At 37.6% G+C, this 12,023-nt stretch overlaps 1 protein-coding gene across 2 annotated transcripts in view; it reads left to right on the top strand.

The window, feature by feature from the left end:
* The window catches only part of LOC115217952 (membrane metallo-endopeptidase-like 1), a 227,942-nt gene that overhangs the window by 158,808 nt on the left and 57,111 nt on the right, over positions 1-12,023 (top strand). For both annotated transcript variants that reach the window (XM_029787671.2, XM_036508066.1), the window contains exon 16: positions 8,069-8,120. In XM_029787671.2, the coding sequence (XP_029643531.2) occupies positions 8,069-8,120 (52 nt within the window). The remainder of the gene's footprint in view (positions 1-8,068; positions 8,121-12,023) is intronic.

Raw genomic sequence — 12,023 nt, 5'->3', positions numbered from 1 at the left:
CTGTTTGTGTGTTTCCCTAAAACTTGAGAACTACACAACCAATTTCATTCAAATTTTACACATGCCTTACTTAGGGTCCATGTAGTTTCATGGGGAAAATGTTCAACTTCTTGCCCAGAGCGAGCCCATAGCAATATCATATCTTCTCCACTATTTCAGTATTACGTGTTAAAAGTGAAACAAAAACATTTCTCTATTTTATGTCAGATACTTTCACTTTAACAATAAAAATAATAATAACAATTGAATTATATGTAGTAAGTAATAATTAAAATCAAACTAAATTATAATATAATTGTAACATAACAAAAGTAAAAATAGCAATTGGTATAAAATTGCATCAATGACTTGAACTTGAATAAGTGGTTTCACATGAATGGGAATAAATTAAAAATAAAATCAGCATGCAGAAATGGAATAGTCCAGATGGATAATAAAAAATTGAATTAAAGAAAAGACTATTGTCTATAAAGTATACAATGTAGAGAAAAAAGATTTGAACACATGGAGGAGAGCACCTTTGAAAAGTGTCTTGGTGCGACTATAAAAGATATCTAATCAGAGGCGGTAAATTCGCCACAATAGAAGCAAGGTTCGAGTCAACGGAGCGTGCAAGGGAGTACTCGACTCAAACTTGCAAAGTGGAAATATTTTATTTTTACCTTTATATCTGGGACGTTGGACATCCTGGATAAAAATTAAAGATGCCCCCCCCCCCAGCAGTAGAAGTAGGCTGGATTGTAGCAACACTTCTATACAAGAGGGAGGACAAGATACAATTGATCGAAATTACAAGAGACGGGCTAACAATTCCAGTCTGTTATATATTTTGAGTATTCTTATGACTAGCGATATCAAGATATAACTTTGTATCTTGTATTTTATGTCATCATCATCATCATCATCAATTAACGTCCGCTTTCCATGCTAGCATGGGTTGGACGGTTCAACTGGGGTCTGGGGAGCCCGAAAGCTGCACCAGTCCAGTCAGATCTGGCAGTGTTTCTACAGCTGGATGCCCTTCCTAACGCCAACCACTCCGAGAGTGTAGTGGGTGATTTTATGTGCCACCGACACAGGTGCCAGACGAGGCTGGCAAACGGCCACGCTCGGATGGTGTTTTTTATGTGCCACCGACACAGGTGCCAGACGAGGCTGGCAGACGGCCACGCTCGGATGGTGTTTTTTATGTGCCACCGACACAGGTGCCAGACGAGGCTGGCAGACGGCCACGCTCGGATGGTGTTTTTATGTGCCACCGACACAGGTGCCAGACGAGGCTGGCAGACGGCCACGCTCGGATGGTGTTTTTATGAGGCTGGCAAACGGCCACGATCGGATGGTGCTTGTTACGTGCCCACAGCACGGAGGCCAGTCGATGCGGTACTGGCTACGGCCACGTTCGGATGGTTTTCTTATGTGCCACGTGCCACAAAGATACAAATTCCATTGATGTTCATCTATTTTGATTTGTTTTGATTTGATTTTCACTTGCCTCAACAGGTCTTCACAAGTGTCACAAGAAGGAAGGTATGCACAGGTGGACTGACTACGTCCCAGGTAGGGGCCATGGGTTATGGCCTGACTAGTCTTGCCGGGTCTTCGGATGGTGTTTTTATGTGCCACCGACACAGGTGCTAGATGAGGCTGGCGAACGGCCACGATCGGATGGTGTTTGTCATGTGCCCACCGCACTGACTACGGCACTGATGGATTTCTTGTGTGCCACAGGCACTGGTACCACAAGATACAAATTCCATTGATGTTCATCTATTTTGTCTATTTTGATTTGATTTGATTTGATTTGATTTTCACTTGCCTCAACCGGTCTTCACAAGTGTCACAAGAAGGAAGGTATGCACAGGTGGACTGACTAGTCTTGCCGGGTCTTCGGAAGGTGTTTTTATGTGCCACCGACACAGGTGCCAGATGAGGCTGGCGAACGGCCATGATCGGATGGTGTTTGTTACGTGCCCACAGCACGGAGGCCGGTCGATGCGGAACTGGCTACGGCCACGTTCGGATGGTTCTCATGTGTGCCACCGGCACTGGTACCACAAAGATACAGATTCCATTGATGTTCATCTATTTTGATTTGTTTTGATTTGATTTTCACTTGCCTCAACAGGTCTTCACAAGTGTCACAAGAAGGAAGATTCCATTGATGTTCATCTATTTTGATTTGTTTTGATTTGATTTTGATTTTCACTTGCCTCAACAGGCCTTCACAAGTATCACAAGGAGGAAGGTATGCACAGGTGGACTGACTACGTCCCAGGTAGGGGCCATGGTTTATGGCCTGACTAGTCTTGCCGGGTCTTCGGAAGGTGTTTTTTATGTGCCACCGACACTGGTGCTAGATGAGGCTGGCGAACGGACACGACCGGATGGTGTTTGTTATGTGCCCACAGCACGATGGCCAGTGATGCGGTACTGACTACGGCCACGTTCGGATGGATTCTTGTGTGCCACCGGCACTGGTACCACAAGCGGTACTGACTACGGCCACGTTCGGATGGATTCTTGTGTGCCACCGGCACTGGTACCACAAGCGGTACTGACTACGGCCACGTTCGGATGGATTCTTGTGTGCCACTGGCACTGGTACCACAAGGATACAAATTCCATTGATGTTCATCTATTTTGATTGTTTTGATTTGATTTGATTTGATTTTCACTTGCCTCAGCAGGTCTTCACAAGTCGGAAGGTATGTACAGGTGGACTGACTACGTCCCAGGTAGGGCCCACGGGTTATGACCTGACTAGTCTTGCCGGGTCTTCGGATGGTGTTTTTATGTGCCACCATGTTCCCACAGCACGGAGGCCAGTCGATGCGGTACTGGCTACGGCCACGTTCGGATGGTTTTCTTGTGTGCCACAGGCACTGGTACCACAAAGATACAAATTCCATTGATGTTCATCTATTTTGATTGATTTTCACTTGCCTCAGCAGGTCTTCACAAGTGTCACAAGAAGGAAGGTATGCACAGGTGGATCGACTACGTCCCAGGTAGGGGCCACGGGATATGGCCTGACTAGTCCTGCCGGGTCCTCTCATGCACAGCACACTTCCATAGGACTCGGTCTTCAGTCATTTCCTTGGTGAGACCTAAAGTTCGAAGGTCGTGCTTCACCACCTCGTCCCAGGTTTTCCTGGGTCTACCTCTTCCACAGGTTCCCTCAGATGTATATATATAGATGTACATGTAATATGTACACATATATATACACATATATACATACACTAGCACTATGACGCGGCAACGATGGGTCTTTAATGCTAGTTTATAAATAAATCTGTAGCTCATGTAAGCTTGACAAGAAACGATTAGAAATACTCAGATAACATACCAAAAAGCAAATTATTTAATAATGTATATGAAAATATATTTAACCGTGCAATGAAGTAATTTTAACTTAAAATTCACGAATTAATTTTTTTTTTAATCACTTAATTATTTAATAATGTATATGAAAATATATTTAACCGTGAAATGAAGTAATTTTAACTTAAAATTCACGAATTAATTTTTTTTTAATCACTTAAAATTCCAGCATTCATTTTCTCATTCATTCATAACTGTTTTAGGGTCAGTAGTGCAGTATTTCCCTTTAGAATGTATTTACTTTCTTGTCATATGTACATACATATAGGGTGGATCAGTGTTTTCAGGACACCTCTTTCAAAAACTCTAACTTTTCTCCAAATTTTTTTACCTTACTTTTCTGATAAATAGCGTCAAAGATCAGACTGACTCAGCAAAGGAAAATGCACAATGTAATCACTGCCTTAAAAGCACAGAGATAGCTTGCTCCTTGAAAGTCACCTGATCCTTTGTTGTTAAAGTTTGAAAGGATCTGGAAGCTGCTGACGGGGGTCTTATGTGATGTGCATAAACTATTGCAGCTGCAAAATGCATTCTCAGGGTCCTAATACCATCATAACACATAACTTAGTACAAAAAGTCCAAGAAATAATCGATAACCCCTCCCACCACCACCACCACCACCACCGCAAGGAAATCAGTCAAAGCCATTGCAAAGGACCTCAAAGTTTAAGAATGTACCATCAGAAGAGTTGTGCATAAGGATATTTGCTACAAATTGAATATGATGTAGAAGGGTTAGTTTATTCTAGATATGACAGAGAGTCATTTGATCTGCACAAAATGCTAGCTAAACAAGTTAAAATACCAAAAGGCTGGAATGCTTAGGTGTTCCTCTAATGAAAAAAACTTTGATCAAGACTAAAAGATAAACCAAAGGAATGACACATGGTTTTGCAGAGACTGAATAAGGTTCCAATGATCATGCATACTAATTTCTGAGCGACTTTGATGGTTCTGGGAGATGTCATGTCTCTTCTCTTTTTTCACAAGACTTAAGAGTCAATGCTGCTGTCCACACAGAGATGTCGGAGAAAGTTGAAAGGCCTTGGATAGACAGAGCACACAATGGGCCACCATATGTCTTACAACTGGATTCTGCACCATCTCATAAAACCAGGACAACCCAACATGGATATGTGTCAGTCTCCATGATCACGTTCTCCCAGACACATGGCCTCCTAGCTCATCAGACCTTAATCAACTGGACTATTATGTATGGGGCAGAGTTGAGAGAGAGATCAGTTAACACTCCCATAACACCATACCATCTCTCAAGTTTATAACCAGCACTATGTCCAAAATCGATAAAGATAATTTATTTAGGATGTCAAAAGTTCCAACCCTGCATTGAAGCAACCATTGATGCTAACAGTGGATTCATTAGATAGATGTGATAAAGGGATTCTCATGATTATACAAATAATCAATTTGTTTTCAAATGCAGGTTTTCTTTGATGAGCTATGCAGCTTTTTCTAAATCCATACAAATGACCTCCAAAACTGATGCACCCTGTATATTTAAGTGTGTGCAATGTATTTTCTCTCTCACAACGTTTTTGTGTGTAATTATATAGTTTCTCTTATAATGTATTTAAGCAGTGTATGGTCTTAAGTAAAAAACCTCAAGCACTATTTTCTAGTCCCTAAGTAAGCCCTTTTCGTCTTCTTCTAAATCTAGTTGGCCTTGGATATTTGAGGATCTGGGTAAATGGTGGTTCAGCTGAACGGTAATACTTGATTTGTGCAGCTGATAATGTGCAAGAGCAATTTTCCTACAGGCAAACACCCCTGCAAATCCTCTTCTTTGCAGATGCTGTCTCCCAGCTCCCTACTCACTCTTTCCATCCCATCTGCATACTTAGAGCAGCTCCAGTGAATGTAGGCCCATTGAAAAGTAGTTCTAGTGAGACTGTTTAAATGCTAGAATAGAGGCATGTAGATGTGTGCTGCATGCAAGAAAATGAAGGGGAGCTCCATCTTACTTCACCTACGAGGTGTCTGACCTCACAGGCAAAGAACATAGAAATAAAAAATGAGAAGGCAACAGTGATGGTGTAGAGTGTGTGGGCATAATTTTAGCTGAGAATGGGTTGATAAAATGATTAAGGTAGTCACAGTGTGCAACAGTTTAGACTAGTCTTGAAAAGTATACAACAACTATTATTTCTGCCTATGCTCCTCAACTGGAACTATCATAAAAACAAAAGGATCATTTTTAAAAAGCCCTTTTACAGACCACCTTGATGACAGTTTGCATGGAGGCTATGGATTTGATTCCCAAAATGAGGTGAGGACAAGGCTGATGAGAGTCATCCAAATCATGGAGTGAATGGTACTCACCAAAGAGTTTAAGACTGGTTGCACATGAGAGCTCCCCTAAGCTGTTGACTTTGTTTTTTTTTTAGCTGAATCTGGTACAGAATTAGAAGAGAGATTCCAAGTGTGGAAGCAAAACCTGGAGTCAAAGGGCTTTAAAGTTAACTTAGCAATGACCAAACTTCTAGTAAGTAGGAAAATAGACACTAATCCCTACAGGAAAATGGCCCTGCTTGATATGTAGAAAAAGTGTAGGTAGAAATTTCATGAGGTGTACCCATTGCAAAGTATGGACAGTGAAATCAAATAAAGGTTAACAGAGAAAGCAGACTTTGTGTGTAGCAGATGCACAGGAAAAATAAACACTAAGAAGACACATGAATCAGATTTCCTCAAATTCCCAGGAGAATCCTAAGAGATAATAGATAGTTTCTGTTACCTAGGTGACCTAATTAGCAATGAAGGAGGGTGATCTGAAAGTATAGTACTAGAATAAGAACTGGCTGGAGGAAGCTCACAGAAATATTCTGTTGGTAAAAAAATTCTCTTTCTATGAGTGAAAGGTAAATTGTATGATGCTTGTCTATGAACAGCAATGCTACATGGTAGTGAAACTTGAGCTGGGAATGTAGAAACATGTGAAGGTTAGAAAGAAATGAAACTAGCATGCTGCATAGGATGTGCAATGTTAATGTGGATATATGACAAGGTGAAAATGTATTGAGAGAAATACTGAGCATAAGAGGCATCAGAAAATAGTGTGCAAGAGAGAAGATTGCGCTGATATGGTCATGTAATGTGCATAGACTATTACAGCTGCATAAAGAAGTGTTGATCACTAAATGTGGATAGAATTTGTTGAAGAGGGAGATGAAGTGGGATGAAGTAGTGAAAAATGACCTCAAGATGTTAAATTTCATGGAGGAGATGACAAAGGACCTTGATAATTGATTTTCTTACTCAACAGATTCATCCATCTAAGTAAAAAATGAGGCTCTAAAAGCAAATCATTTACATTTAATTTCCTGCACCTAATCTGTCCTCAATGACTCTCTCTCTCCATGCTACATCTCATCTTCCTAATACCCACCCCTCTATCACTCTTTTGACTATGACACAACTCACTCAGCTGCTGTAATTATGAGAGTGGAACTGCACATATTTCATCCCCTCACCTGGAACCACTTTCTTTGTCTCACACATTCTCAGTGTCATTTCTTATGTTACTTTCCACTGAACATCCTTTCCACCACCCATTTGCCCTCTACACCTCTCATTTCACCAATGGCAGTTTCTCCCATTATTTCTGTTTGTCTTCCACCTTTTTGTGCCTCTGACTTCGTCCTTGGCACTCTTGTACCTCACTCACACACTTCACATCATCTTTTATGTCACATTTTACCTCCCTAACAACACTAACTTTCTCCACTTGCCCCTCCAACTGAAATTCATGATTGACTGCACCTCTAATCATGTAGACTGTAGAATATTTACTTAGTGATTCTCTATAATTACTTTGGCAAGAACGGTTATGTCTATGTGTCACCAATGAAGTCATGCGAAGACCAAACATGTCCAGAGTTGTTAACCATGTTTGCCTAAACAATTAAAACAATGCTAATCTTTGACTGATTTTGTTTATTATCTTCATTGTATAATTATTTCTAGTTGACTTTTAATACTACATATATATATGTTAACACTATTTTATCTGTCTGTCTGTCTATTAATCTTTTTATCTACACATTTGTCTGTCTGTCTATCTACCTGTCCATCCATCCATCCATCCATCCATCCGTCTGTCTGTCTGTCTGACTACCTTATCACATAGTTTTAGTAAACTAATTAATATTCGTCATCATCATTATTTAATGTCTGTTTTCCATACTGTTATAGGCTGCATAGTTTGACCGGAGCCAACAAACCAAAAACTGTGCCAAATGCCAATGTCTGTTTTGGCATGGTTTCAATAGCTGGATGCCCTCCTTAATGCCAACTACTTCACAGAGTGTACTGTGGGCTTTTTACATGGCATCAGCACTAGTGAGGTCACTGATATTCTATGTAATAGATTTGCCAATTTTGATAAAAATCTAAGTAAATTTGAAACTTATCTGATTGTTCAATGTATGTTCTTACTTTGTCTTTGACATTCACTTCTGAAAATGTTTTGCAAGAAAAATTTCAGTCATACTAAATGTGACTTCATGTCCAGAATTAATTATTTTTGTTTCATATTGCATTGTAGTTGTGAAATTAATTTCTACTAACAATTATATAATCTTAACAAAATAAACTTAGAAAGTATTTTCAATCTTCTTTAGAAAAGATGCAAGTTAATATTAATATTTGTTTCCAATAGATATCCCAGCAGTCATGTTCCAGTTACCACTTTTCCATGACGACCTGCCTTTGTAAGTTTTTTTTAATTCTCAATCATGCTCTTCCTCATTATCATCATTCCTGCCTCTTGTTCTATTTAAAACTCTTGATGCTATATTCTTACTTGTTGAATCTGAAGACAAGATTCAACAAGTAGGAAAAATATTTTAATCCTTCTATATATCTCTCCTTGCCCCCTCTCCCTCTCTCTCCTGGGCTAGGGAGAACTGACATACATAAAAGCTATATAGAAAAAGGGAGGAGAGTGCTATTAGTGATGGCTGTGGTTTTACAACTGGATCGAAAGATGTTGCAGTCATACACTATTAGCAGTGTTTTTTTTTTTTTGCAATATGTACAACTATAGTTAAAACAGAATAAATGAATATAAAGACATATTTGCAAACAACTTTTTGAGTGATCTCAGAAACATCACAGTTGATGTAATTTTGATTATAGTATCATACTGATTTTACCTCCAGGAACTATTTGATATTGAACTTCAATAGATACATTTATTATTACCACATAAAACTATCATTTGAATTGATGCTAGTTCAAAAAGAATAATCTTTTTTATCAATTAGTGAACTATTGAAAAAGATTACATGAATGACTGTTAGACCAACTGAGTTTTTCCATTGAAATGGTTTACTGTATTAATTACTATTTACCTGTGTGGATGTATCAATCTGTATAAGGCATACACACATGTGTGTATGTATGTATGTATGTATGTATGTATGTATGTATGTATGTATGTATGCATGTATGTATGTATGTATGTATGTATGCATGTATGTATGTATGTATGTATGTATGTATGTATGTATATGTATATATATATGTATATATATATATGTATGTATATATATATATGTATATATATATATATACATATATATATATATATATATATATATATATATATATATAACTTTGCCTTAATTAAAGCAGGTTATACAGAGAAAATTTTCTACATAGATTCTACTCAGTCTTATTCTAACTTCAATAATGTAGATATGAAATCTCGTTGTAAAAGAATTATTGATAACAAACATAACTTATGCACCGATACAAAGCGGATGAAGGGAGATAACCCTTATTTAATCCCCTATTATCATTCTAAAGGTAAACGTAACACTTTCAAAATTAATTACACTAAAAATAAGATAAAAAATACTAGTAAAAATATTTGGCTAATAGTTCCATACAGGAGAAAAATTAAATCTAATCTCCCACTGCTATTTCGTCAAGCTATTGTTAGGAATTTTCCAAAGAATTCTAGGTTTTACTCTATTATCAATTTACATATGGTTAGGATTGGTTTTTCCAACACAAAAAAATCTCTTACAAATTATCTCTTCACATAAATATTAATACATTTAGTAATACTAACATTAATTTAGCTAATACCATCCATCCCTCTAGAAATATTAATAACAAGGTTATTGTATCTGAAGTCTATTCCAACAGAATTAAGTTTATGTCAAGTAACTCTAAAATTAAAAATTCTATGTACCAGTGTATAATCAATACTAGTAATAAAGTACGATTTTACATTGGAAGCATGTCGTTAGAGTTATCTAAAAGAATTTCTATCCATTACTCAACATTTAGGGATAGAAATAAACGTAACAGTACTGGACTCAGTAAATTAATTTGGGATCTAAAAGACCACAATGAACAATTTAATTTAGAATGGTTGATTCTCTCAATCTCGATACCTTATGACAAAGGCATGGAATTCTATCTTCTCTGTAATTCTGAGCTGTTTTTCATTATTTTTTTCTAAAAATCCCCTAGTAAACATGGTTATAGAGCGAGCATACCGATGTAAACATTGGACAAAAACACACCTTTAGTTCATATAAGTGATCTCTATCATTATATATAATTTAAACATTAATTTCCTTTATATTCAACATTCACTATAAATATCCCTACTCTTTCTATAGGCTACTTCTGATGTTATATCATATAACATTTTTTCAAACAATATTAATAGCGTTTAGTAAATCACTATACATATCCATCATTTTTTGCTAAAATGTCTTATTGACAAGTTTCGTTTTTTCACTTCCCTGAGGAGAAGATTGCATTGTTTTATACCATTTATTCTTTTGAATAATATCAGTGAAATCTTCGAAACATGTGTCGAAAGTAAAAGCATTTGATTTATACCTGCGTTAAACTCCATTTATATATATATATGTAAATGTAATAAGTGACAATTATTCGGTAGCAAGATAAAACTCTGAGTTTCGGATGCCTAGGTGGAAATCCACACCACCATCTCTTCAGTTATCCGGCAATCGGAAAAACGCTATGAAAAATGACCGTTATACAAAGGGAAATTACTGTGTTATTGACCGCTATTTACAGAGGGTAATTTCAAGGCTAGGTTTAATAATCACACTTTGAGCTTTAGGCACTGGGACAAAAGGAAAACGACCAAATTATCCAGTCATATATGGTCATTAAAAGATAAAGGTGTCAGTTACAAGATCCATTGGGAGATTTTAGCCAAATGTAAGTCCTACACCAACGGCAGCGGAAAGTGCGGTCTATGCGACATGGAAAGATGGCTCATCTGTTAAAGCAGCTTAGACCCCGCTACATGTCTAAACTCAAGGACAGAACTTTTCAGATCATGGCCATATGTGACCAAATTTTTGCTACAGATAGAATTTGCTTTCTATATTATGTCCATGCACAAGATTTTTTACCTCATTATATACCTTTTACTTTGATTTTATTTATATATTTTTTATACATATATTTCTTACATATTATAGAGAATTTGGTTTATAGATATATTTTTTACACATAATTTTTTCTGTACAATACCTTCCACCCTGCATTTTTTCCTATACCTATATAGATGTGTATATGGAATCCTTTGTGCGCGTGTGTGGATGTGTACGTGTGAGCGGGTATGTGTGTATATAGATATGTGCATGTGTGCGGGCATGCGAGTACGTATGTATATAGACGTATTTTACTCAGTGTTTTTACAAAATTTCCCTATATATATATATGTGTGTGTGTGTGTGAGTATGTGTGTGTGTGCACGCGTGCGTGTGTGTATTTTTTTTCAAACGTATATATAATCCTTTTTGTGCGTGCGTGTGTGTGTGCGTATATAGACGTGTGCAGGTATGTGCGTATATAAACGTGGTTTACTCTTTGTATACTTCCTTATGCCTTTTTTCTGTATTGTTACCCATAACCCTGTTTTTTCTTGTGCTTGTGCGTATGTAGATGTATGTATGAACTTTTACGGTGGGCGTGTGAGTGTGTGGGTTTGTATGTATTTGCATATACATTTGGCGAAAGATGTGAGTGAAGATGTGTAAGTTTTTCTAGTGAGGGTGGACGAATGTATGCATACGCATGTGGGTGTGTAGGCGCACATGTATACATGTATACTATGAACTTTTTACCCCCTTACCTTAATTAGCGGTCATTCAAATAGCTCTTTTGTCTCAATAGCAGTCAATAACACAGTAATTTCCCTTTGTATAATGGTCATTTTTCATAGCGTTTTCCCGGTGGCCGGATAACTGAAGAGATGGTGGTGTGGATTTCCACCTCAGCATCCGAAACTCAGAGTTTTATCTTGGCTACCGAATAATTGTCACATATTACATTTACAGATAAATTCTTCTATTTACATAATATTAAGGTCTCTTTCTTTCTTTTGTTATCTTACCGTTTTTACCAATATATATATACACACACATATATATATATATATATATCATCATCATCATCGTTTAACGTCTGCTCTCCATGCTAGCATGGGTTGGACGGTTCGACTGGGGTCTGGGAAGCCAGGAGGCTGCTCTAGGCCCAGTCTGATCTGGCAGTGTTTCTACAGCTGGATGCCCTTCCTAATGCCAACCACTCGGTTGGTGCTTTTTACGCGCCAA

Source organism: Octopus sinensis, linkage group LG12, assembly GCF_006345805.1.
Source record: "Octopus sinensis linkage group LG12, ASM634580v1, whole genome shotgun sequence".
In the NCBI taxonomy this organism is placed as follows: Eukaryota; Metazoa; Mollusca; class Cephalopoda; order Octopoda; family Octopodidae; genus Octopus; species Octopus sinensis.
The sequence above is the reverse complement of the archived record's forward strand: the minus strand, read 5'-3'. Positions and strand labels throughout refer to the sequence as shown.